Source organism: Canis lupus, chromosome 29 (assembly GCF_048164855.1).
Source record: "Canis lupus baileyi chromosome 29, mCanLup2.hap1, whole genome shotgun sequence".
NCBI classification, from domain to species: Eukaryota; Metazoa; Chordata; class Mammalia; order Carnivora; family Canidae; genus Canis; species Canis lupus.
The window spans coordinates 17,289,689-17,317,165 of record NC_132866.1 but is presented as its reverse complement, the minus strand read 5'-3'; the positions used below and the strand labels follow the sequence as shown (position 1 = coordinate 17,317,165).

At 46.5% G+C, this 27,477-nt stretch overlaps 1 protein-coding gene and 2 long non-coding RNA genes across 52 annotated transcripts in view; 1 reads left to right on the top strand and 2 right to left on the bottom strand.

The window, feature by feature from the left end:
• Positions 1–697: 697 nt before the first annotated feature.
• LOC140620857 (uncharacterized) lies at positions 698–15,556 on the bottom strand. The gene is made up of 4 exons (XR_012020589.1): positions 15,489–15,556; positions 11,750–11,902; positions 4,655–4,696; positions 698–3,962 (listed from the first exon to the last, which is right to left on the bottom strand). It is a non-coding gene; the product is annotated as an uncharacterized lncRNA (long non-coding RNA).
• Positions 15,557–15,732: 176 nt separating this feature from the next.
• LOC140620854 (uncharacterized) lies at positions 15,733–17,309 on the bottom strand. The gene is made up of 2 exons (XR_012020587.1): positions 17,204–17,309; positions 15,733–16,439 (listed from the first exon to the last, which is right to left on the bottom strand). It is a non-coding gene; the product is annotated as an uncharacterized lncRNA (long non-coding RNA).
• The window catches only part of TCF7L2 (transcription factor 7 like 2), a 282,007-nt gene continuing 270,796 nt past the window's right edge, over positions 16,267–27,477 (top strand). For 47 of the 50 annotated variants that reach the window (XR_012020586.1, XR_012020585.1, XR_012020582.1 and 44 more), the window contains exons 1-3: positions 16,267–16,487; positions 16,785–16,851; positions 17,115–17,239. Coding sequence is in view for 45 of the 50 variants with exons in the window: in XM_072805309.1 (XP_072661410.1) it covers positions 16,299–16,487; positions 16,785–16,851; positions 17,115–17,239 (381 nt within the window). In the remaining 5 variants the exon portion in view is untranslated. The remainder of the gene's footprint in view (positions 16,488–16,784; positions 16,852–17,114; positions 17,240–27,477) is intronic. The other 3 variants (XM_072805299.1, XM_072805292.1, XM_072805291.1) reach the window with 1 other exon arrangement.

Here is a 27,477-nt window from a genome sequence, read left to right as displayed (position 1 = left end):
GGGTTCCCTCCTCAGAGCCATTCCTATGTCAGAGAGGAAACATTTCCTTAATAAAGGCCACCCCCAGCTGCTTCCAGAGAAAGCAAGCCTGAAGTCCACAGTGTGGGCACTTTATCTTGAGGAAATTAAGTAGAGCAGAGTTAAATAGAGCCTGGAGTTGCCAGGGGCCCCTTGGCTTTGGTATGGAGAGAACAGTCCCCTTTGGTTCCAGCACCTTCTATGAGCCGTGATCATAGGACTCAGCCCTCCTGAGTCCTTTGTCTCTGAAGGGGTCAGGTCTTTCCTGTTGAGTTCCCAGTGGGAGCTTCTAGCTTTGGAGCGTAGAGCACAGTTAACTCAGTTTTCCCTCATGCTGCTCATAGGAGCCCTAATTCCCTTTAAATGCCTGTATTTGGCCTGCAACAAGGATTGGACTATTTCCCTGCCCCATTCATGGTCAGGCCACCCTGGAGGCCCGCCTCCCAATAGTCTGTGATCTTCTTCCAGGCTCCTTCTGTTGGCTCAGAGAATACCGTTTGGTCTTGCACCACTCAACTGCCCTCCTTACAAGGTCCAGTAAAGGTTCCTTCCTGCCTCCAGCCTGGTCATCACAGAAGCTCACCTTGCTGTCCCTCCATCAAATCAAAAACACACACCAATGCTGTTAGAGATTCTTGGTACATTTTATTTATTTATTTAAAAATCTTTATTCAACTTTTAGCCATCATCTACGGGCACTACCAAACTTTTTTTAAAAAGTCATCTCTACCCCAACATGGGGGCTTGAACTCACGACCCCAAGATCAAGAGTCCAATGGTTTACCAAATGACCCAGTCAGGAGTCCTTCTCTTCATGTTTAAAGTATTCTCAGAAAAATCTCACTCAGTGTTTCCTTACTTTTTAAAAATACATCAAGAGTTAAGAACCCACATTTGCATCTCAATTCTGTGCCTTTGACCCCTTATTCTTGTAATCTTCCCTTTATTTAGGAAAAGGCTATCTGCCACCCAGGAAGACTTCCTTTGAGAAGAAAGTACTAGGTAGAGAAGCATCATCTGAGTATTTCAGGGTTTTTGCTGGAGGGATTGGGAAGTAAGCTGGTGAAAGAAAGTGGAGAAAAAAATACCAGGAAAAATGAAAGAGTAAGGCCCCTTTCCCTACAAGGTCTAGACTCCATCTCTTATGGAAGTTGTGATCGTCTTGTCTGGGACGAGAGCCATCAATGTTGTAGGTGAATTTTGGAGGGTGGGACTTCCTGGGGAGGGTGGGATATTCTAATTTGAGGTGGTCGGGGCCAGGAAGAACCAGGTAAGGAGCTCTAATCCCCAAAGACAGTCCTAAGACACAAGGAGTCTAAGATACAAGGGTCTTGGGCTGGGCTTGTTTATGTTAAAGGTTTATGTTCTGGACCAGCTTCATAAGTCTCCAAAGGAAAAAAGACCCTGGAATTGAGGTAGAGGCTGCTATTCCTTTACTGACCACCTTCCCCAGTCTAAGAATTGGTAGCTGGGTGTTAGTTATGTGATTGATGATTGATGGGAAGAACTAGTGAGGCCAGCAAAGCAGAATAGTTAGGATGCGATGAGCTACCACAAATCATTCATATTTATCATTTCTCCTGTTACTGATATTTTAGCTGCTCCAAGCATTTTTGAGCCAATCCAAGTGACTGGACAATGGATCTTTGCCACCACTGACTTGGCTGGAATGTAGGCTCTTACTTGGCACAGGGATCTGCAACTCACAAATGATCCAGGTTTCAGGCTCTCTCTTTGAACCTCCAGCTGGCAAAGGACTAACTCTTGCGAGTATGCGCTACATCTTCCTGCCCAGACTCTGGAGGACAAGCATCAAGCCCCAGCCTTAGATGCAAATCTGAGTGGACTTTGCCTCTAAAGGGAAATCTATGGAGACATGGTGGTGGAGGCAGGAGGCATAGGTGGATCTGGACAGATCACACACTAGACTAGGAGCTCTGAGAAAATTACCACCTGAGTCCTGAGTATAAATTTTAAATTCTTAGATTAAGCACAATGCCCTGGCACATGGGAATATACTTAGTGATTCTTTATTGGATTGAAAGGAACTATCTAATGAAGATATTAGCAATTATGAACATATGTTCTGTAGGATTATGAAGCTGGGAAATAATTTTTAAATTAATTGGATTTTACATACGATAGACAAAGAAATAGGCCCAGTAACTCTAAATGGGAATAATAAAATGAAAATGCTTTTAGAAGGTAACATAGGAGGATATCTTTATGACCTTGGGAGAGGTCAAGATTTCTTAAACAGCACACACACAAAAGTAATACTCATATAAGTTAAAAGCTTCTGTCCATCCAAATGTACCATTATGAGAATGAAAAACAAGCCACAGATAGGCAGAAGATATTTACAAAACCTGTGTTTGACAATGGTCTTATATCTACAATATGTAAAGAATTCTTACAAATCAACAAGAAAAGACATGCCATTTTTTAAAATGGGTAAGTCTTAAACAAGCATCTTACTAAAGAAGACATCTAAATCATCAATAAGCATGTGAAAAGATGAGTTATGAGGGAAATGCAAATTCAAACCATAAAAGGGAGGAAATTGACAATACCAAGTGATGCAGATGGATCTTTTTGTGCATTCTCAAATATATTGTTTCAACAAATTTGGAGAAATTTGGTACTGTCTATTAAAGTTGAACAGATGTATACCCTGATGTCACAGAAATGTTACCCTTAGGTGTATACCTAGTAGAGAGGCATTCATATATTAACAAAAAACATGTACAAGAATATTTATAGTACTCCTCCTTATCTTGGCTAGCAACAACCTAAAAGTTCATATTCATTGTATATGTATATGTTTACAATATATGATGAATAAACTTAGATTGATTACATATCACAAATTTGTTTTCCACTGTAGATGGGGTGCTTGGCTGGCTCAGATGTGGAATGTGTAACTCTTGATCTCAGGGTTGTGAGTTCAAGTCCATGTTGGGTGTAGAGATTACTTAAAAATGAAATCTTAAAAAAAATAAATGTGTTTTCCATTGTATACAGTAAAATATTGTACAGTAATGAAAAAGAATTGTGGCTACAATGTTGTTTGTGTGAGAGAGAGAGGGGGGGAGAGAGAGAAAGAGGGTAAGCTTTATTTAAACTCTCAAACTCATAAGTTTGCATAAAGTCCTTTTCCCTACCTCAGAGATGGCAGAAACTTTAATGAGAGATCCACCCCCCTGCACAATACAGTGAATTTAATGTCTGGGCTCCTCTCTTCGGGGGAGAGGAGGTCATACTACACACTTTTGTAGATACCTCAAAGATTGTTTAGCACGTGGGTACAGAAAGGATTTTGTCCAATTTCATGCTGGCTTAGGATACTAAAGGCATTAAAAAAATGGACAGGGAGGTAGTCTGGGACAGATGGGCAGACCATAGGTGTGGGCTCAAGTCCTTGTCAACAAAGGTAGTTGATCCTGGGTGGCTTCTGGGGTGGCTGAGGGCAGCCTGAGTGCTCAGGCTGGGTGGATGCTGCTCTGGAAGTGTCCATCTACCCTGTCCACTAGCTCATTGTTCTGGAACCATAGCTGGATCTCCTCTGACCCTCCTTCATGGAGTCACTGGTGTGGACGATGCTCTTGCTGAGGTGGATGCTGACATCCTCATGATGGTGCTGGGGGCAGCCTCAGCTGAGTCACCACATTGGCCCCACCACATTGGCCCCACCACATTGGGGCCTTCCCAGACCATGGCCACCATGGGCTCAGATAGCAGATGAGGGCTGGATAGAAGGGCTTCCTCTTGTAGGTCACCGTGGTGGTCCATTCCCAGGTCCAGAAGGACCCCCTGGAGTTGGGGCTAGCAAGCAGGCTCTGGCCATGACCCTCAGGCGTGTACCAAGAGGGCGTCCATGTCCCTGATCCCAGGCTGCTGGCTGAGTACCGAATGCTCCTGCTTCGTTGTTGAATCTCATGCACCTGTTAAACAAAAGAAGCCAGAAACAAAAGAGTGCATACTATATGATTCCACTTCTAGGACATACAAGAGGCAAAGCTAATCTAGAATCATAAAAGCAAGACTAGTGGTTGCTTTTGAGGTAGGATTGCCAGATAAAATACAGCCCACCCAGCTAAATTTGAATTTCAGATTAAAAGCAAATAATTTTTTAAAGATTATGTTTATTTATTTGTGAGAGAGAGACAGTGAGAGAGAGACAGAGCATGAGCTGGGAGGTGGGGATGGAGGGGGAGAGGGAGATACAGACTCCCTGCTGAGCAGGGAGCCAGACATGGGGCTCAATCCCAGGACTCTGGGATCATGACCTGAGCTGAAAGCAGCCGCTTAACCTACTGAGCCACCCAGGTTCCCCCAAAGGAAATAATCTTTTATTTTAAGTATGTCCTAGGCACTATTTTTATTGGCTAAATCTGGCAACCCTCCATTGGAGGATGTTGACTTGGAGGGCACATGTGGATGGCTTCTGTGGTTTTGATAATATCCTATTATCCTAATCTAGATGGTAGTTACATGGGTGTATCTATTAGTAAGAATTCAGCAAGGTGAATTTTATGATTTGTGTACTTTACTTTATGAATGTTGTCCTTCAACAGAAAGTTTTAAAAGTTTTACTGGAATAATTTATGAAAGGAGTCCTGGGTTCAAATCATACCATTTCTAGTCCAATTTTTCCAAGTCTTGGTTTCTTCTTCATCTGTAAAACAGAAATCATATTTTTAAAGATTTTATTATTTATCCAACAGAGAGTGAGAGAGAGTGAGCACAAGCAGGCAGAGTAGCAGGCAAAAGGAGAGGGAGAAGTGGGCTCCTCGCTGGGCAGGGTTCCTGAAGCGGGACTCATCCCAGGACCTTGGGACCATGACCTGGGCTGAAGGCAGACGCCCAACCAACCGAGCCACCCAGGTGCCCTAGAAATCATTTTAACAAGACCTATCCTACTACCTGCCCTTTGTGCAAGAGGAAGCGGAAGTGCTGAGAGGTGAGATACCTCGTTCCAGGCAACCCAGCTGGTGAGTGGCTCTGCCAGGTTCACACCCATCATTCTAGAACCCACGTGGTTCACCTCCTCATCCTCCTGCTTGCCTGTTGCAAAGGGCTCCTAAAACCGTAAAAGGCTCAATAAATGTCAGACTTGACTTATAATTCTTTAGGGCAGGAAATTTTAATAAGAAGTTCAGAGAGGACTGTTGACCATTGAACAACATGGGTCCACTTAGTTGTGAATCTTTTTTTTACAGTACAGGACTGTAAATGTATTTTCTTTTCCTTATAGCTTTCTTTCTTTTTTTTTAAGCTTTATTTATTGAGGGGTGCCTGGGTGGCTCAGCCAGTTAAGCGTCTGCCTTCAGTTCACGTTATCATCCTGGGGTCCTGGGATCCAGCCTGGCAATGGGCTCCCTGCTCAGAAGGGAGGCTGCCTCTGCTTTTCCCTCTCCCTCTGCCCCCTACTCACCGCCACCCCCATCCCCCACCCCCACCCCCGCTCTTGATCTCAATCTCTCTCTCAGATAAATCAAGAACACAAACATGTGTGAGCGTGAGTGGTCTGGGGAGGAGGAACAGAGGGAGAAGGAGAGAGAAATTCTAAGCAGACTCTGCACTGAGCCCAGAGTGGTCGTGGGTCTCAAATTCATGACCCTAAGATCATGACCTGAGCCAAAACCAAGAGTCCGACAATTAACTAACTGACTGCACCACCCAGGCACCTCTCCTTATAGCTTTCTTAATAACATTTTCTTTTTTCTAGCTTACTTTATTGTAAGAATACAGTATACAATACATATAACGTACAAAATATGTGTTAACTGACTTTATGTTATCAGTAAGGCTTCTGGTCAATAGGCTATTAGTAGTTAGTTTGGGGGGAACCAAAAGTTAAACGTGCATTTTCTATTGGGCGTGGGAGGTCAGTGCCCCTTACCCCTTGCATTGTTCAAGGGTCAACTGTATATGCAAAAAAAATTGTTTTAGATTTTTATTTATTGAAAGAGAGAGAGTGTGTGTATGACCAGGCAAAGAGGCAGAGGCAGAGAGAAGAGAAGGAGACTCCCTGCTGACTATGAAGCCCAATGCAGGGCTCGATTCCAAGATCCTAAGATGATCTGAGCTAAAGTCAGCTGCTTAACAAACTGAGCCACCCAAGTGCCCTGTATTTGCACAATATTTAGTGTGAGCAGGTGAGAAAGCCTTGAAGCTAGCTTGGGATTCTCAGAGGGGTCTCTAACACCATTCTCTAAGAAATGGAAGACCTAGCAGAGCCTCTGATCTGAAAGAGATGCTCCAGTCCAGAGTAGCCAGTAACAGCCTTGACTGTACCGAACACCTGAAGTCCTTTCACCTGGAATTCCTCCTCTTCCCTTTTGACCTGGCTTCCTCCTTTCTTTCTTCTCTAGGCACACCACTTCTGGGGGGCCACCTCTCCATGGCCTCCCTTCTGAAAGCAAGAGCCTGGGGTGAGAGGGTGGCAGGCCTCCCTGATCCAGGGGCGGTGCTCTAGCTTAATTAGTGTTTACAAAGGGCTGCGTGTTATTAAATCACCAGACAATGGAGATGGCCTTGGGGGGTTTCTGAAATCTGTCCTGCTGCCCTTCCTTAATGGGTGGTAGGGATTTGCTTGAAGGGACAGAGAGAGGAGGGTGACTGGGGACACTCTTATGGAGGGGCTGCCCCTCCCGATGGATAGCACCACAGAGAGATCCTAAAAAGTCTTCCCTGCAATTGTCCAGCTTATCTTTGGTTTGAAAGCCACCATTCAGGGATCCTTGGGTGGTTCAGTGGTTTAGCACCTGCCTTCCGCCCGGGGCGTGGTCCTGGGCTCCCTGCCTGGGGCCTGCTTTTCCCTCTGCCTGTGTCTCTGCCTCTCTCTCTGTCTCTGTGTGTGTCTCTCATGAATGAATAAATAAAATCTTAAAAAAAAAAAAAAAAAGCAAGCCACCATTCCATTGTTTTGACTGCAAGTGTTTCTTCTCTGTACAATCCAGCTATCTTTGATTAAGAGGGATAGAATAACACTTAGAGCTGAGGCGTCCTGAGCCCTCTTATGGTGCCAGTTCGGTGCTGAATCCAGGCATTTGATCTCCATCTGGACATAGGGGGTAGGAAGCAAAATCTGCCCTTGACTGAAGGCCTCTGTGATCAAGGCAATTTGACATTTTACTTCATGGGATCCTAGTAATAACATGCAGATGTAGGTCTTATGTCCCCACTTTCTAGTTGAGTAAAGAGAGTCAGGACAATTTTTAGGTGGGCCCCAGGGCTCACATTTAGACATGGCGGAGCCAAGATTTGAACCCTTCTGGAAAAACCAAGATGTCCTCTTGTGAGGGGCATAGTTTTTTTTTTTTTTTTTTTTTTATTATTTATTTATGATAGTCATACAGAGAGAGAGAGAGAGAGAGAGAGAGGTAGAGACATAGGCAGAGGGAGAAGCAGGCTCCATGCACCGGGAGCCTGACGTGGGATTCGATCCCGGGTCTCCAGGATCGCGCCCTGGGCCAAAGGCAGGCGCCAAACCGCTGCACCACCCAGGGATCCCGGGCATAGTTTTCACCAGAGAGTAGAAGTGCCCTGGTGTAGAGAAACTCCCCAGGCCATTCTGAGCCAGCCCCTGGTTAACTAGAGGAAGGCAGAGACGCTCAGAGAATTGACTTACTAAAATGATTGAGTTGATCATATTCCTTCCAGAGAGGGAGTTTGGTATAGAGCAGTGGTTCTCTACTGGGGGTGATTTTGCTCCATACCTTCCACCCTCAGGGGACATATGGCAATTTCTGGAGACATTTTATACTGTTAAAACTGAGTAGGCAGTGCCAATGTCAACTAGTGGATAACAACCAGAGATGCTGTTCAATATCCAACAACATACAGGACAGTGCCATACAACAAATAATTATTCAGTCCGATACATCATCAGAGCCCAGGGTGACAACCCCTGGCACTGTTTTGGGGTCGGGAGTATAAGGAATGGGATAAGTTGAGGAGAGAGCCCTGGACATCCCAGAAGCATAAGTGTGCGTGTGCGTGTGCGTGTGTGTGTGTGTGTAGGCTTGAGGACAAATGTTATCCACTTCACAGTGTAGCTGAGGGCTGGGTGTGAGTTCTACATTAAAGGAGACTATTTATATTTTTGCCAAGATCCTCTTTATAACCCCAATATATCACAGAAAAATCGTGAGGCTAATTCTGTTGTTGGGTTGACCCAGGAGCCAGTGGCAAAAAAAGACCTGGACTTGGGAATCAGGAAACTTGAATTCCAGTCTTGGCCTGGCTATCACCAGCCATAGGATGCTTGGTCAGCCTGCACCTCTTGGACTCTCAGTTTCCTTACCTGTCAAGTGGGTTAATTATATTTGTCCTCTCTACCTCACAAGGTGTTGTGAGCAGCAAGTAAGACAATATATGAGAAAGGGTTGTAGAAAGACCGTCCCCTTTAACGAACAGAGGATGCCACCACTATGAAACCTGCAGGCAGGTCTCTGAGCACCTTTTGGGTGAATGGGGTTATTTATTTATTTATTTATTTATTTATTTATTTATTTATCTGGGGGGAGTGCGCATGCATGTGCTTGCAAGGGGGGAGGAGCAGAAGGAGAGGGAAAGAGAATCTCTAGCAGACTTTTTTTTTAAGATTTATTTATTTATTTATTTATTTATTTATTTATTTATTTATTTATGATAGACATAGCGAGAGAGAGAGAGAGAGAGAGAGAGGCAGAGACACAGGAGGAAGGAGAAGCAGGCTCCATGCCGGGAGCCCAACGTGGGACTCGATCCCGGGACTCCAAGATCGCGCCCTGGGGCAAAGGCAGGTGCTAAACCTCTGAGCCACCCAGGGATCCCCTCTAGCAGACTTTTTGATGAGCACAGAGCCCAATGTGGACCCCGATATCATGACCTGAGCTGAAATCAAGAGTCCGACACTCAACCACCTGAGCCACCCAGGCACACCCAGATGAGGTTAATAATTAATTTTCAAATTAAAGGCATGAAATGGAGTCTTTTATCATACATGTGCTTTGACATAGTCTCTTTGAGAGTAAATTTGACAAACAGAGGTTCAAAGTGATATATTAGATGCAATGTCAGCAACAACTACCTTGAAATATCCCCGGTTTGAGGGGGTTAGAATGCATACAAGAGAGAAGGAGAAGGAAAGTCAAGGCATTTACTTCTGAAAAGCGGGGGGGGGGGGGGGGGGGGGGGGGGAAAAGCATTACCTTCCTTTGTGATTGTGCAAATAACCTGTGCCCAGTTGTCAAAACCAAACAAAACCAGATAGCATAAAAAAAGCATAAGAATGAAAGTCAAAATTCCATGTCTAGAAAAGAAAGTGCTGTTGACATTTTGGAGCACATCCTTTCAAGTATTTTTAATGAGCAATTTCACTTTTAAAAAAAGAACTCTACAGTACATGTTGTTTTTTAGCCAGCAAAAAAAAAAAAAAAAAAAAAAAAAAACATGAACAGCCAGATCACATTAGAAAGATGCTTCTCTTACAGAAGGGTAGGCAAGGTTCCTCCAAAGAACAAAAGGCTGAAAGTCACTGACAGCAGATCCTTCCCTAAGAAATGCCCATCAGGCTTCTAGATAGTCATCACCTTGGCTGTTGGCAGTGGGGGCGGGTGGCAGGGCCTTGCAGAGCTAGGAAGGTCTTACAGGCATATATAGGCACCATCACTCAGAAGGCTTCCTGCCCCCATGAACGCCCGCAGGAAAGAGAAGGGAGAGTGGGTGGGGCCCCTGCTGGCTCTTCCCTGGGTTTCTCCCAGGACTTGGGTTTCTCCAGGAGCAGAGCCCTCGGCTGGGTAGGAGCAAGAAATGTTTATGCCTGTGCTACCAACAGACGTCAAGAACCCGGACCATCGCTAGAAAGCGTGGGAGAATCAGTGTCCAGGGTACACACACATAGAGAAAGACTATGTTTCTAAGCCAGGGGTTGCTAGGAGGGGCACCTGTGCTTCTTATGGGGTTTTGAGGTCATTATAACCTCTCACTCTTGGCATCCTGGAACCTTTAAGAAATAACGATTAATGCCTTCCCTCCTGCTCTAGGTATTTACAGTGTGCCCTCAGGCTACCAAGAAACGGAGTTTGCTCAAGATGACAGTCAACCGGAAAACCTCTCTCTGGCTGAACCTTGTGCTGCAGGCTGTCGTCTATACTGCAATCCAAACTCACTCTGGACCATGGAACTCATCATTTATCCTTCTTCCTTTTCCCTGTTCAAATGAAAGTTTCATTAGGAAACGTAATCCATGAATATCATTGGAATTTACAGAAACAACTGGGGTTTTTGTAAGGGAGAAGGAAAGGGAGCCGATTCCAGTCCAGTCTCAAGGGATTCGATCAACGGAGATTTAGTCCTTCCTCAAGGACACACTAGGGCTCGAAGCTGTTTGTAGATTCCTGGGGGGAGGTTGGGGTACCAAGCCTGAAGTCTTCACACTCTGGATCTGGAAGTCTCCCTGGATCCTTCACCTCCTTTATCCCATGATGCTCTTGGCCAGAAGCAGGTGTGCCAGCCTACACCTAGATAAGTTACAAGGGGAACAATGGTATTGTCCTTTCCTGAAATTTCACCTGCTCTGTCCCTTGAACAGATGTAAACCACCTTGTGAGATTGCTGCATGCTGGCTGACATTGTCTTTGCCTCAGTTTAAAGTGCCCACGTTTTTGTGGAAGGTGCTTGGATATGCGTGACATTTCCGAACATAACAATGGGCTTGGGCCAGCAAGGATGCTTTGTAAGAAAGGATAGGGTCACTGAAGCTATTTAAAAAAGAGAGAGAGAAAGAAAAGAAAACCTCAGGCATTTTAATATGTTAAATACAGACCCAATTATTAATTCTAAGGACTTCTACAAATCAACCTAGATGAAACTTTTTTCACCTTTTTCTGCCTTTCCCCCTCCTTCTCAGAAACATTTAGACCTACCCTATGGCAACGACTATCGGGAAGTCTCTATCCTGTATATCAGGGTAGCACAAATAATTCAGCATAAAGCAGCCCAGTTCCTGTAGCCTGGCATTAGGATAAGTATATCTTAAGAAAGTTCTTATGCAGACTTGGCTTCAGGCAATAAAACGTCATAGACGTATAACTGTAGCAAGCGAAATTTCTAGGGAGCAAATTAGGCTGAAAACATCTTCTAGAGACGGCTAGAAAGGAATCGTACACCACCCCAAAATAAGGCAAGTTATGCAGTAAATGTTTCATTTATTGGCCTTCTTCCATTACTATTAGGGTTAAAAGACATCTTGTCAATAAGAAAGGTATATTTATGGAGGACTGATGTCTTTCGAAAGGCTGCTCCTGTCACAAATGCCTATAGCGGTAGTGATCAGCTTATGAAGGCAGATGATGAAACTCTGTACAAATGCATACATCTCCCCATTAACCCTTGGATCATCAGGCATTATTGTCACTTTATTACCCAAACCTGTCATTAGCTGAAGCAAGGTGATCAAGCCAGGCGCTGCAGAAAAATGCCAGAACAGAATAGTGTTCCTCAGGGTTTCAAGAGGAGGGTATGTGCCTTTCCATGTCCCTTGACAGGATCATTGGGGAAAAATAAAAGGATGCCTGTGAAGTGGCCCTTTTGTGCCTACCCCTTCCTCCTGCTAAAATTGAAAACTCTCAGAGGTGTCCAATTTTGAGTGTTCCTATGTTGGCTAAGGGAGTAGCTTTCCTCAAGGTCCAAATAAGGAACCATCACCCACGCAGAACAAAAAGCAAACAGAAAATCTCACAGTGGAAGCAGGACTTTGGCTTCAAAACATTTCCCCATTTTATAGCTTCCTTATGTTTTCAGATTCTTTTTTTGGCTTCCCTCAGTCAGCACGCTCCCTGCATAGATAAGTCCAACACAGTGGGTAACAGATCATCCATCTTGGAACCCGGATCTTTAAGGAAAAAAAAAAAAAATCACATGGAACACATATACACACCGCATACATGTACAAGTCACCGTCCAGGGTCATTTAGTGGAATCTGGCTGAGTGATTGGGGGAGCTGCGGGTGCTTGTCAACATGTATTCTCCACCTCTGATGAATCTGAGCAGACTATCCTTGTCTTTCCCAAATTCCAAAGCCAAACTTCCAACATGCTTTGTCCCCTGCTGGTGTGCTGGTGAACTTCTTAGCATAGGTGGGGTGTGGGCTAAAACTATGGAATCATGAGCCCCTTGAGTGTTGAAGAAGGACCCAGGGACATACCAGTCCAACCACCTCATCTGCCAGGTGAGACAGTTCTAAGAGGACACAGGTAACAGTTGGCCAATTTCCGCCATCCCCCCCATCAAGCACATTCCCATATGTTGGAGGGTACCCCCATTCCACCGTGGCTCCCGCATGTGGAACCAACGCCTGAAGAATGATTTATATTAGCTGAAATCTCCTTTTCGCACCCCCCCCCCCCCCCCCCCCCCCCCCCGGCAGCAGGGATGGAGAAGGAAATATCCCTGGGAAAGGTGACCTGTTCACTTTATTTTCAAGGTAAAATGCAGACTACCAATATCAACACGTGCCCATAGGGATTTAATAGAGGGACAGCTGGAAGGGAGGAGAAAGCAGAGGAGTGAAGATGCAGAAGTACAGCAGGTGAGGAGAAGCAGGAAGAGACAGAGGCTGAGGCATAGTCTCCTTAGAGTTCAGGACCTGGGCTGGCCCCCCGGAATGGGCACCAAAGGAAGAGGTCACAGCTTTTGCCCTTCCCTGCCTGCCTCCCAATATGCAAAAACCCCTTGGCTCAGGCCAAAGTCAGAAGGGGTCTGGTTCCCTCCTGGTGTTCTTCGAACCCCTTGCTATCTGGGCAAAACTCATGGTCCTGTAAACCAGGAGTCATCAGTATCTGGAGAGAGAAGTTGCCTCAGCACCTGGACACAAGCCAACTGTTGTTTAAGATTTCACACCAAATCTATAAAATACATGTCCGCGTTGTGAGCCAACCTGACTTTTAAAAAAATGTATTGTATTACCCTGATTTTTTGCTAACTGCAATCCCACATCCTCTCCCTCCCCCACCTCCCATCCAGGCATCACCTGAAGCCCTTTCAGAGGCTTGGGGGTCATCGACCCTCTGAGATCTCGCGGCTCTCCCCAAGCCTTTTAATGGCACGAAGCAATGAAATTAGATGTGGCACGTGTGCTATCATAGAATAACTTTTAATTGCATAATTAAGTCAGAGATTTAAAGAAGGAAAGATTCAAGAGTTTCCTTTGAATGAGAAATATTAAGGATATGCCAAAATGGATGAGGTTACTAATCATTGGAAGAAAGCCCTTGGTATTTACATATGCTAAAAAATGCAGGCCAGGACATTAAAAACAATAAGTTCATGCCTTAAAATTTCCACTCCGTGTATTTATGAGCTTTTATTATCCAGGTAGTCCTATGGAGGACATAGAAGACCTCATTAGCCAACTTAATTCAGATCAGGGTTAGATTAAAAAAAAAATACCACCGCACAGGACAAAGAAATTGCCATAAAATTGAGTTACTATATGAATGTGTTCCAGTTTAAGTAAATAAGCCCTTAACACAGGCTTTAGGAAAGTCTACGCTGTACACAGACAGACTCAGGCACACTAGGTATGCAGGTGACAATTAGCAAGTGTGAAAAGCTATGGTCATTCGCTAAATGTGTAAATCTAAAGGCAACCAAGTGAAAAGACCTACGAAAAGGAAACTGTTAAATCCATTTGTACATGGATTTAACAGTGAAGCATTTCATTCTTCATGTTTTTACTCGGTGTCTTGAAATAATCCCCTTTCTGTCTCCACTCTCCCTCTTAGAAACTGTGCCCGCCTTATTTATTTATGAAGTCTGAAGGTTAGTCCTACCTGCTGAGACTAATTAGCCCTGTGCTTTGTATCCTATGCAATCCTGTCTGATTAAATGTACACATTTGTTTTACTTCTTTTCTGGCTCCTTCTCACTGTACTTCTGATTTTTCTGATTAATATTAAAGTTGGGAGTTACAGTGATTCTCCTCCGTAGGCCCCCCTCCCATATTATTTTGCCTGCATCTTCACTCTTTAGTGTGCTAATGTGGTTGTGAATTTTTCCCAGTGCAGGGGAATTCACTGGCCTTGTCAATCTTGGTATCATTATTTTTAGTAGTCTTCTTTCTGAGACCTTAGCCTATAAAACAGTTTTGCTGAAACCCAAACTCTCTAAATATTACATGGTAAATTTGCTTTCTTTTAGAAACCTTAGGTACTGATGGGCCAGTTGGAATGTATGTGAGTTTTTTTTTTTAGGGATTGGCGGGATAATTTAGTACATCACGCACTGTTCCTAACTGATAATTTGCTAACTCCTATTGATTTCTTTTCTTTTCTTTTTTTTGGTCCTCCTTTTCATGTTGTAGTTTCTGGTCCACTTCTCATTGGATATTTGCAAGAAAATGAGTGTTCCTGCTCCATCACCCAGGAAGACTATGTTTTGGGAGTCAGGCCTTTTCTTCTTTAACATAATTCTGTTCCCCATTTTGTAGCAAATCTGCTCCCCAGGCGAGTGCCTAAAAACAACAATACCTGCCTCAAACCCCAGGCTTTCCACCTCCTCCCTGAGCTCTTTCAGCATCAGCTTGGTTAGCAATTTCCTGCCAGAGCCATCTACATCTTGATTATTTGGCCAGTCTTTTGGGGATTTCATTTCACACCCCCTTGGAGAAAGACTCCAGTACCACTGATCCCCAGGGGTTGGTGAACTTTCAGTTTTATTTTCCCTGGCGGTGTTAACGCCCAAACTTTTCACCTCCAAAGGCAGAAAGGACTTTGAATCCTAGCTCATTTCCTACCACCTCCAACGTCAGTTACCAAAGGAAAAAAAAAAAAAAAAAAAAAAAAAAACCCAACCACCACACTTTACATCGAAAAAGAACCACGTAATTTTCCTTAAGGATATTTTTAATGCCCCTGACACACACTACAGTTATTTGATCGTCTTTTTGGATACAATGTCATCTTGGTATATTTATTCTGGTGAGATTTAGATTTAACGAAATGACTTGCTATTAATAAACAAAAAGGGGAGGGGAGACCTCGTGGGCTAATAGTTTCTTTCACTGCAGATGACCAGGAACTTTGCCCAGCTCCCCACTTCCCCAAGCTCTCTGAAAAGTGGAGGGTTGATCTTTCTTTTTGACCACTTCTGTTAGATCCCCGCCCAGCCCAGGGGTGGCTGATTTCACTGCTGGATTAACCACTAAGCACCCCCTCCCGTCCCCCCACCCCCACCTCCACCCCCATCCCTTCCCCACAGTACTCTCCTCCTCCTCCTCCCACCCCCCCTTCCTTAAGACTTATTTCTAATATTTCCAAAGTGCACTTTTTCTGGGCCTCTCCCCATCCCCGCCCCCCAAGTGGGCTTTCCTTCCGCCTTCCTCGGCTCGGATTCCTGCCTCGGTCGCCACCCCCTTCCCCTCCTCTCCCCCTCCGCATTGTCCTTCCCCAGCCGCCCCCTCCCGGAGCGAGCCCCGTACCCTCGCCGACTCGCGGGCTCGCACCCACTCAGCGCAGGCCTCTCCCCCTGCACACTCCTCCCTCCGACTCCCTCCCCCTCCTCCTCTCCCCTCCCCTCCCTCTCCCTCTCCCGGCGCCCGAAAGGATCATTGTTGGCCGCCCCCGCCCCGCCCACCCCGGCTGTTTATTTATGCACACGTCACCCGGCCGGCCCCGCCCCCCGGCATCTCATTAAGCGAGTGTGTTCCTCTCGCCCTGTCAATAATCTCCGCTCCCAGACTACTCCGTTCCTCCGGATTTCGATCCCCCTTTTTCTATCTGTCAATCAGCGCCGCCTTTGAACTGAAAAGCTCCCAGTCTAACTTCAACTCACTCAAATCCGAGCGGCACGAGCTCCTCCTGTATCTTCGGCTTCCCCCCCCTTGCTCTTTATATCTGACTTCTTGTTGTTGTTGGTGTGTTTTTTTTTTTTTTACCCCCCTTTTTTATTTATTATTTTTTTGCACATTGATCGGATCCTTGGGAACGAGAGAAAAAAGAAACCCAAACTCACGCGTGCAGAAGATCTCCCCCCCTTTTCCCCTCCCCTTCTCCCTCTTTCCCCTCCCCAGAAGAAAAAGACCCCAAAGCAGGAGGAAAAAAAAAAAAAAAGTTCACCTTGGACTCGTCTTTTTCTTGCAACGTTTTTTTTTTTTTTTTTTTTTTTGGGGGGGGGAGGGAAGCAAAACTTTTTCGGGGGTATTATTATTATCATTATTTTTTTTTTTTTTTGGCTTTTCTTCCTCCCTTCATTTTTCTTCCAAAATTGCTGCTCGTGGGTGAAAAAAAAAATGCCGCAGCTGAACGGCGGTGGAGGAGATGACCTAGGCGCCAACGACGAACTGATTTCCTTCAAAGACGAGGGCGAGCAGGAGGAGAAGAGCTCCGAAAACTCCTCGGCGGAGAGGGATTTAGCTGATGTCAAATCGTCTCTAGTCAATGAATCAGAAACGAATCAAAACAGCTCCTCCGATTCCGAGGTAGGAGAAGCCCCTCGGGCTGGCGGGGTCCGGAGCCCGCTCCCCGGGCCGGGCGGCGCGGAGCCGGGAGGGCAGGCGGCGGGGCCGGGGGCGCCGCGGGGCCGGGCGGGCGGCGGGGGCGCGCCGGGCCGGGCCGGGCACCGCCGCGCAAACTTGTAACCCTGTTTTCTCTGCCCCCCCCACCCCCACCCCCACCCCCGGACCCCCCACCCCTGCGCTCCTCTGTCTCCCCCTTCTCCCCCACCCCTCTGCGTGGCGTTTGCCCCTCGCCCTCCCCACCTCCACCCCTCCGGGAAGGCGGAAAGACGGCCTCCGCCTCGCTCCGAAAGTTTCCGAGATAAATCCCGGGAAAGTTTGGAAGAAGGTGAGTACGCCCCGCGCGCCCCGCAGCCGCCCCCGCAGCCGCCCCCCGCGCCCCCCGCCAGCCCCGCGCGCCCCGCCCGCCCCGCGCCAGCCCCGCGCGCCCCGCGCCCCGCTCGGCCCGGCCCGGCCCGGCCCGGCCCGGCCCGGCCCCGCGCAGGCCCTGCCGGGGCGCCCGGCGACTCCGGGCACTTTCTAAAAAGTTTCTCCTCGCTCTCTCCCGCCCGGCGCGGCCGCCGCCGTCCCCTCGCCGCCCCGCCATGTTAGCGGCCAAGAGGCAAGATGGAGGGCTCTTCAAGGGGCCCCCGTACCCCGGCTACCCCTTCATCATGATCCCCGACCTGACGAGCCCCTACCTCCCCAACGGATCGCTCTCGCCCACCGCCCGAACCGTAAGTGCCTCCGCGCGCGGCCCCCGCCCGGCCCCGCATGCGGCCCCTGCCCTGCCCGGCCCGGCCCGGCCCGGCCCTGCCCCTCCCCCTCCCCCTCCCCCCCCCGCCCTCGCTCCCTCCCCGCCCCCCGCCTCCTCCCCTCCCCGCTCCCCTCCCCCGCTCGCGGCCCAGGCGGCCCGAAACTCTCCAAACTTTTCTGCCTTTTGTGGACTGGATTTGTTTGCACTTCGCCATGTTCTTGCTTTCAGTTTGCTGCCTCGTGATGTTGGGGAGACCTTTCTTTCCAAGCAGGGCTTTGTTGGGTTGGTGGGAGGGCGGGCGGGGCCGGGGGGAGGAGAAGAGAAGACAACTTTTTTTTTTTTTTTTTTTTTTTTTTTGCGCTCTGAGTCCCCCTCCCCCTGCGGCGGTGGTGTTTGTTTCTTCACCCTGGGAAGAGGACTGTGTGGCTCTTTCTTTGCGCCCTCTCCCTCTCCCTCTCTCTCCCTCTCTCTTCCTTCCCTCTTCGGCGGCGTCTTGGGTTTTCCCCGGTTAACCCCTTGGCTGCCGCCGCCGGGGCCGGGGCCGGGGCCGGGGCCGGGCTGCGCCCTGCGCGCGGGCGGACCGCGGTGGCCCCGCAGGCGTTGGACGCGGAGCGGGGAGCGCGCGGAGCCCGGGGCCCTGCAGGAGCGCCTCGGCGCCCTCGGCTGCTGCTTTATCGAGCTTTCTAGGGGCGTTCGCTGGCTCGCAGCCCCCTCCCCTCCCCTCCCCCCAAGGTCACGCTCCCCAGGCCGGCGCCCCTGCACACTCGGGGGGCCCTGGGCTGCCTCTCTGCGCCGCAGCCCCGCGGGGTCGGGAGCGCCCTGGGCGCGGTGGCGGGCTCGGCGGCCCGGCGCGCTGGCTGCGGGCTCTCCCGGGCCGCGCCGAGCGGGGAGGCCCTGTGACCGGCCCCTCGGCGTGAGTGCAGCCGGGGAGGGCCTCCTCCGAGCCGCTTCGATGCATTTCTAGGGAATTTTGGTGCCTCGGGGTTTGGAGCCGGGTCTGCGTTCGCCAGCTTCCAAGAAGGCCCTCAGTGGGCCCTGGGGGCGCAGAGACTAGGGTTTGCCGGCCCCAGGGGTGTGCAGAGGGTCAGGGAGGCCCAGGGCGCCTCCCCTTCACGGGAGTGGGCTGCCGCTCGCGGGCCACCCAACTTTGGGGGCCCCCAGGGCGGCACCGGGTGCCCGGCTTCGCGGGTGCTTTCCCGCAGCTTGCGTTCCGCGCCCACCCCCGACGTTTGTTAATAGGGCGCATCCCCTTTCCCCGACCGGCCGCTGCCCCCTGCCCTCGCCCTGAACCCCTCCCTCAAACTGCCCCCCCCTCCCCTCCACCACCTCCCCTCCAGGCCCCCAATCCCACCCTTCTCTAAAAAGCCTGGATTGCCAATCTCTAGAAGCAACCCTCTGGACATTTGTGCCTCGTTTCCCGGGATTGTCATTTTGCACCTTTTCTGGTTTTGGTTTCCCCCCACTCCCCCCCCCCCACACTCCTTATTTACACACACGACTTCTGTATTTTTCGGTAACTCGAGGTAGCAATTTGAAATCCTGTATCCAGTGTTCAGCAGCCGTGGATTCGGTGCTAATGGCCGAGCGAGGGCTTGCCGGTCGGGAGCCGATCCGATCTACAAGTGTTTTTAAGCATTAAAATATTAACTATCAGGTTTTACTTGTTTTTTGGGCCCTGGCAAAAAAGGGCAAGGGCATGCTAGACCGGTCATTTTTTATGGCTAGGAAAGAGAAATAATTATCTCCCCCCCCCCCCCTTCCCTGTACCCAGGCTTCTGCAGGCTTGGGAAGCTGGTAGAGCGGTTCAGCCCGACCTCCTCCTGCAGGGCCCGCTCTCAGGCCGCAGGGGCCGGGCTGTGGGGTTGCAGCTGCAGGGAGAGGCTCTGTCCGGTTTCGTAGTAGAGCTCATCTTAAAACCCGAGCATTCGGCTCAGAATCAGAGGGTTTGTGTCCCAACCAACCCGACCAAGCCGCATTCCAAAGTAACCCTGAGAATTTCCTACTCTCCTCCCCTCCCCCTTCGATGGATTCCTCCCTGGTATTATTTAAAAAACCCACTTCGCCATCAGAAAGGCCATCTGAATGTTGAGCCTTGATGGCGGGCTTCTTGGCCTTCTTGAGTCTTTTGCAAACTCCGGGTCTGACCCGCTGGCAGTCTTGCCATACTGTCGCCTGAAACTTGAACACAGTTGTGCTGTGCTGTAATTAGGAAACAGGGAAATTGTTAAAGGCAAATAAATGATTTCCCGGTGCGAAAAGGAAGGCTCCCAACCCTCGGTCCCCTTTGTGGGCATTATAGGAATAGACCGCTCTAGTTATTTTAATTGTGGACGTAGCGGGTGGCCTTGTGCTGTGACATCAGATTGAGTAGGAGAGGACATTTCTGAACTCAGTAGGCAGTTTTGAGATTTGCATGTCAAACACCAACAGACATCTTTGTGTGTAACTGCCCCTTCCTCCTTCCTCTCTGTTACCTGGGTTAGGCTCTGTGCTCCAAAATTAAAGTTATTTATTTAGGCCAGTAAGCAGAGCGATAGAAATGGGGACGGGAGGCTGTTGCGTGTCACTCCTGACGTCTTCGATCAGAGGGCCGGCTTGCAATTCCAGATTTGATACAGCTGCCGAGGGCATCTATAGGCAAGATAGGGGTCTTTTCATGCTCATCTGAAATTCTCAGTGCTTCATAGAGTGTGTTTTTGAGGGCAAGGTGTAAAGACAAACTAGCTGTATGCTTTCTTCTTTACCCGACCCTCCTTGGTGGTGGTGTTTTTGCTACGGTTTCTGTTCCTTATTAGTGTACCTGTGAGCAGCTGCATCCTTTAAAAAAGCCAACTCTTTGGATCCCTGATTCCTGCTTTTCTATTTAAGAATGTAAAGAATTGAGGAGTATCGTTAAATCAGCTATGATGAATAATACATTATCTCAAGAATAATGCTTTAATTGCCGAAGACGCCGTAAAGCTCGATAGTAATAATTTTATTTTAAAACGACAAAGCTTTCTGCATAACATTAATTTAGTCTTTGATACAGTAATAGGAATGGCTTTTAAAAAGACAGATTCGAATACAAAACTACATTAGGGAGAGAGATCTAGTGAAGTTGATGGGAAGTGATAGAACAGCAAATATTAGAACTGTGGTAACATTTGTATACTAAAGATAAGAGTATTGTTACCATATTAAAGTTGATAGGAAAAAGTAGTTTCACGGTTCTTTCTCCCTCTTGCCAAAGGAGAAGTAGGAATAGGGTGGTCGGGATTCTTGTTAGGTTTGAGATTTCTTTTTAGGACTTGATTATTAGAGCTCTCACATCTCCCTTTTATCCCAAAGTTAGTTGCTTTTTAACTGAGCTGTTTGCTACTAGGTTGAACAAATAAATAAGCAGCATCTTGAATTCATTTTTGAACTTGGAATCCAGCATTTAAAAGAAACCGAGAGGGGCCTATTCATTGGGGTTTTATTTAGCCCGGCAAACAACTTCCCTTTCTGGCTTGTGAAAAATGGATGTTTTTTTCCTCACTCAAACAACATAATCCTTTCTAATACAAAAGATTTAGACCTTAGAGTGTGAAGGGTTAATGGTGGTCCTTCCCTGCTTGTCCCCCCACCCCCCACCTTTACCCCTGATTGTTTTGACAACACTTTTCAAAGTGTGACATTCCAAGCCCCTACATAACAATGTAATATTACTGTAATTACACAGGTCATTACATTTTAAATAGAGAACAATAAAATGCTTATCGCCCTGAAAAAGAACAGGTGTTCTTGCCCTTCTTTGGTATTTATGCTAATTGTTTTTCATCTCCTTCAGAAATATTTATGGCGAACATGTTTAGATTCCAATCTCAGTGCAACAGTATTAATTCTGTGCTAATCTTTATAGGTTGGGGTTTAATGTCTGCAGTATGGATTATGGGCTCAACATTCACCCCATAAGTCATATTTTAATGATTATAAATTTAATATGCCAGCGCTTTGCAGTTTGTTGAAATTAAAGCTTTCTGAACCCCCAGAAACAAGCTATTAGGCAGTGGGGGGGTGGGGGGCGGGCTGAAGTGCTTATCTGGAAGAAGTGTTTTTGGGAACTTTGGACTGCTTAAGGGAAGTAGCTTTTACTGATGCCCCCTATCTGATTGAGAAAAGATTTGGAGGCAGACGATCCCGGTTCTTGCCAGGAGTCTTCCACCTTGATTTTAGTTTTACTGATACGGATTTCATTTAGAGTCACTGCTGGAAGCTGGTCAGCTTTCTGTTTCTTAGCAAGCTGTGAAAAAGTTACAGGAAGGTTTCCGGGGGCTGGCAAATCAAGAATGCTGTTCTGTTCGCAGCGCAGGATAACTGCAGTTCTGCGCGCCATTAAAAAAATATTTGCTTTAGAAAACTAGCATTTTAATAGTTGCACCAGAGGCTGTGCTTTCAAAGATTACAGTAGAAGCCTTTGCAGGTTTTGAATGCCTCCACACATCCCACGAGGTGCTTGTGTGCATGCAAAAAGTGCCTAGATTTTCCTTGGTTGGGAAATCCGGGTGCAACTTCTCTTACACATGCACAGTGGGTAAAGGAGAAGGTATCTAAGAGGATTTTACATTTTGTCAGATGTTTCACAACAGGGGCCCCCGAATCACATTAAAAATGCACTGTAGAGAAAGGACAGCTGCAAATTTTTGTGTGGACGCGTGTTTCTGGACCATGACTAAAACTCCGAGGACCTCTTCCCCAGCTGTCTGGAAGTTATGTGGAAGTTGGTTTATTGGCAGTTAAGTATGAGACAACCTGGATTTAGACGAAGCTCTCTCCTACACAGGAAGTAGATGACATTATATTGGGGGAAGGGACGGGGCTGCAGGCAAGGAGTGATTTATTCCTTTTCTTGTTTTGTTTTGTTTTTTAAACCTTGGAGCTGCCAAATAAATAAGCACTTTCCAAGGTGGTAGGTGTAAGCTTTTTACTTTTGGTAAGTGGCCTTAGATAATATCTGTAACCCACGTTTATAACTGTTCTAAGGTGACACATTTCAGAAGTTTTGAAAGGAGGGGCGAATCAATTCTTGGAGGCTTTTCTTTTTGAAGGGGTGTGTAATGTGGGCGTCTGAGTCTCTCCTGCGAGGGAATATTGGCACCCGTGTAAGTAAATCTTCAGCTCTGACTTATAATTGAGCACATTTGTGAAGGAAATGGTTAATTTTACAACCAAAGGCAAACTTGCACCTCGACAGGTCTGCTGAAAGAAATGTGCCCCAGTCCTTTGCTGGCAAGCGCCACCGGGTCATAAATCCACAGGCTTTATTTACAGCCCATAACACTTATGAATGTTAAGATATTTGACGCCACGTTGGCCTTATAATATTCAAGGTCCGCAGACATTGGCAGTAGCTCAAATTTCTCTCACTAATTATAAGCAGGGAGATGGGGGGGCAGGGTGGGGGGGAGCCCATCTCAGATGCTGCCCTCCCCCTTCCGTGACCCCCACCTCTACAATCTGAGCTTACTGAGACAGACACCCTCTCCTTTGGCAGCTGACTTGTACTTTTTCCTCTAGGCTATTGTTATACACATTTATAAAGAGCACTTTCAGGGATGGAAATTCAGTGGGGGCTCTGCACAAACGCCTTTTTCAAAAGCAAAGTTGCTCTAGCTGTTTGCATCTTTCTCCTTGTCTTCTGGTTTCTCCTTTTTCCTTTTTTTCCTTTCTCACTCTCTCTTTCATTCTTTTTTTTTTTTTTCTTCCCCTTGGACTGTGTTGCCTATATTGTGCATATTTCCCAGAACACTTAGAGAAACCTGATACGAGAGATGGCTCTTTAATTTATATGATGTTCCACTGAGCTGGAAGGGCAGATACGCACGTTGCATAGTACACTAGTTAATGTGAGGGTTTAAAAAAAAAAAAAAAAAAGTTGGGTGGGTGAGGAGAGTTGATTAAAGGAATTTAATGGATAAGAAAAAAAAAGTTCCAGGTTTCATTGGGGATGAGAAAACCACTCATTTGGGAAAAGTGCTCTATTATCTGGGGGGAGGAAACAGAAAAGTAGCCAGGGAGGCAGCATAAATGCTTGTTTAAGAAAGTCTAGAAAAAAATATGAGAGGATGGGAAAAAAATTGCGCTCGGGGGAATGGCTTGGTTGAAATTGGGAATTGGAAGTTTCTTATGAGAAGTGAGAGTACCATGGTGGGGGGGGGGTGCTGTGAAAACCTATTGCTTTGCTCAGCATAGAGTAGCTCCAATCCATTCCTCACCTAAAATGCTCTATCTAGCAACAGATATGTTTCATATCAGTTGTTTGTATGAGGGTCTAGGGGTGGGGCATCTGTGGTTGAGACCCCGATGAGAGAGAGTGGGGGCCAATTATCCTGACGATTTTAATTTATTTTTTAAAAAGTGGGCTGTTCCAGTGTGTCTGTTACAAAGGGACCACATGGTAAAGGGGGAGTGGGTTTGTGAGGTGCATAGGTAAGTCTTGAAAGGGGGCTGATGGCTTTGTCATTTCTGGCCGGATTCTTCCCTCCACCCAGCCCAAATTTAAAGACTGAGGCTGAAAGGTTTTATTTTCTAATCAATGGAATGCAGAAACTTACTAGCCCTCAGGGACAGATATGAATCCCTTAACAGCTCATTACAAAGATGGGGCTGTGGGATCTATGAACGGGTTATCAGCCGTGGTGTTCTTCGGTTTTCCCAGGATAGGTTTTTCTTCCTTAGGCACATCTGATTTCGGGCTGGTCATTCAGCCTGTTATATTTTCTTCTTCTTCTTCTTCTTCTTCTTCTTCTTTTTTTTTTTTTTTGTCGTGAAGTAGCCCCAAACAGTTCTGTTTATGGGGGCAGGAAGGGCTATTATTAGTGGGATCAGCTCTGAAGGAGTTAAAATTGCTCACTAAAGTTTGGCATCATGAAAATAAATTTGAGGCCTGGTAGGCATTAGCAGGGCACAGCACATTTACAGAGCTTAATTAGTACGAACTGTAATTGTTCATGGTCTGCCAGAAGAAGTAATGTTCAGGAAAAGTGGAGTCCCTTCTCTTGCAGCCTTCAGTTTGAAACCGATAAATCACTTGCATATTTGTGTAGTGATTCAAATGGAGCTAGGACCTCTCCCATCCCAACATGTGGTAAATTGTAAAGTCAATGAATTGCAGATGTAGGCTACAGTGAGATTCTCCAAGAAAATGCAGAATGAATGGGAAAGAATGATGCTATAAATATTTACTGAGAAGATAACTAGGTCTCTGCGTGCTGGGCCAATTATGATGTACTAAATATATTAGCAAAATGCTTAAAAAATCGGGAGGATTTGTGTGGGTCTTCGGGTGGGTTGGTTTGTTTTGGAAAGTGAAATAAAAGGCACTATGTTACTGTCTTGTCAGTTTTATTAAGCCCAAATCACAATGGCATACCCAGGGAAGGACACATGAAACCCACATTAATGCAAATTAATTCGTTATGAGTTGCAGAGCTGTGACTGCTAAGTGGAGTAATGATAGGGCATCATTTTAAGAGTGTTAATGTAGCAACTTTTAATGAAAAATGCTGTGTTAGGAACATGTCTCAGCACCTTAGCCCACGTGTTTTTATACGCTAGAAATGTGTTTCGTACAAGAGCAGGAAACTTGATTCACTTCATCTCGTCCCCCCTCCCGCCCCTTCCCCCCAGTTTAAGAACTTTAATTATGTTTTGCTGTTTGAAGAAAATCTTCTCGTTTTTCTTCAGAAATCAGCCCAGAAATGCCTATCACTGTAACCAAGTTGAAGTTTTATTTTATTTTTGCACCAGATTGCAGTACCAAGTGGAAAAACAATGAATGTAACCCCCTACCCCCACCCCCCATAGACCTACATCTATAGCTTTCTTGAAGTGATTTCCACCCCCCCCCCCCCTTTTCTTTCATGGAAGATTTTGGTCTCAGGCAATGTTGCAAGTCTTCTTTTCCCAAATGTGAGTAGGTGGATGTGTATGGAAGCTGTAAAAGTTAATGATCATTCTCTGACTCATAGCTGATGGTTTCAGGTTGAGGAAAAGAAAAGAAAAATTAATGAGGGTAAATAGACCTTGGATGGAACATCGAGACAGTAGGAGAGATTGTTCTTGTGTCTAGAGGCATGCGTTTTGTTGCAGCAGAATTTCTAAAGGAGAATGCCAGGAAGTGAAAAGGGGATGCCTTTGTTAAGTTGTTGTTTTAGGATGGTACAAGTGTTCGATGTCTAGATCTGGGGAGGACTGTTTAAGCCGGCATACCTACCAGTCAGTACTGGTTTTGCCTTCCCTGGGGAAGTCAGAGGCCCCCTTAGCACTTTTTTGAAAAGGCGGCAGTAACCCAAAGTTCTGATCAGAAGTTCATTTTCCATTAGATCTAAGAGGTTCACAGCATAGGACTAGAGATGCTGTCTCCGTCCTGAACAGTGACTGATGACCTAAGAAAAAGTCTTAGATGTACTAATGACAGCAAAATTCTGTCTTTTAAGCTAATGACATGGAAATTAAACTTCAGGTGGCTCATGGTAGTAGCTACAGCGTAAAAGTAGACCCTAAATCCCCCAAACCAAAACCTTTTAAAAGGGGAATTAATCTGGATTCTTTTCTTTAAATAAAAAAGAAAGCCAGGTGATTCATAAAAACTGAACATAAAGCATATGCTCCACCTCTTCGCAATTTAGTGGAATGAAGAGGTATAAGGAATTGAACGTCATCGTACGTTCACGGAGTATTGGAAAAACCAACACAGGGTTTTTACTTATACCTTTGAGGATGAGATCTCTGTGGTTGAAAAAGTGGTTTTTCTTTCTCTCCTCTCTGGAAATCTCTGATGTCTTGTATCTGAAACATCAAATTAAGGGCCAGTGGTAGTGATTAGGAATAAAACAAGAGACATCTAGATATGGTAATAATATGGGAAGCAGCTCATTGTAAATTGTTGGTTTTTTAATTGCTGGGGAATTGTGCAAGCCCGTGTCAAGCACAGCCACATCTTCATGATTCTTCCTCTGGACAAGTGAGGGCCAGATCATCTGGGGGTGTTCGAATGGGTGGGTGGGCTTGGCCATTGTAAACAAGCACACGGGAAGGGAAGGTTTATTTTGTTGAAAGTTTTATTGGGAAGGAATTAAATGAAAAGTACCCTGGAGTTCTCATTTGGTGATGACCCAGGATGCTCCAGGGAGGCACCATGCTGAGGGCGCATTGCATGCCCATGGGGTTACAGCTACAGTCGCTGGCGAAGGAAGTGACAACGATGTGGAGTGTTGCAGGTGACCAGGAGCAGGGCCGTCCTAGGGGTGGAGGCATGTGGGAGCCTGACTCTGAAACTTAGATGAACCTTAGGTGGTCGCCTCATGCTGGGTCTCAGAACCTCCCCTCCTCTTCTGAAAAAGAAAAAGAAAAAGAAAAAGAAAAAAAACTGCCATCTCTTGTTCTTTCCTTCCTTAGAGATTTTTACAGAGAGAGAAATGAATTCTTGCTCCAGTCCAGAATGCCAAGTTTTTACTGGGTCCTTGTATTTTGTCTTTGTCTTAAAAAGCTAGACTATAACGAACAAGGCATCTTTGTGTTTTATTGGGAAGCAAAAAAGCAGTTGGAAGTGTATGTTTAAGAAAACAGTATTTGAGAAAAGAGGGGGTGGAAACCCAAAGGAGAAACGAGAAAATTGTAAGTCTTTGTCAGTGTAGCTGGGGGAAGTTTAACTCCGGATCTCTCCCAACACAGTGGTTGCTGGCTGGCAGTGAAGATCTGATTGGAGCTTGTTCAGTGTATATTTATGAGCTGGTCCAGGTTGTTCCATGTGGCTGGACACCTGAGGAGGAAAGTTACATTGCTTGGTAGTATTAGAATGGTGTGTGTGTGTGTGTGTGTGTGTGTTAACTTTGTCCAACTAGATCCTTAAGGACCTTGCAGCTGCATTTTTACTGTTTTAATTGCGGCATTCTCTCTGGGATTGTGTTGTCCTGGTGGTGATTGGACTCAAGGATTAAGAATGGAACCGGACAAGTGAAAATTGAGTTTGGATTAGCCACAGTTTCATTAATTTATTCATAAGACTGTGATTATATGAAATTTTGTTTCCACGACATATACATAGTTATCAGGTGTCCATTCAATTTTAATTGACAATCTAAGATTCCTGTGGTTACCCTGAGTACAGATTGCCTAGGGGCTCTGCAGGGTTTGTGGGAAGAAAAGCTTGGACAAGTTTCCATTAAGCTCTGAATCAGGCAGTTGGAAAAGAGG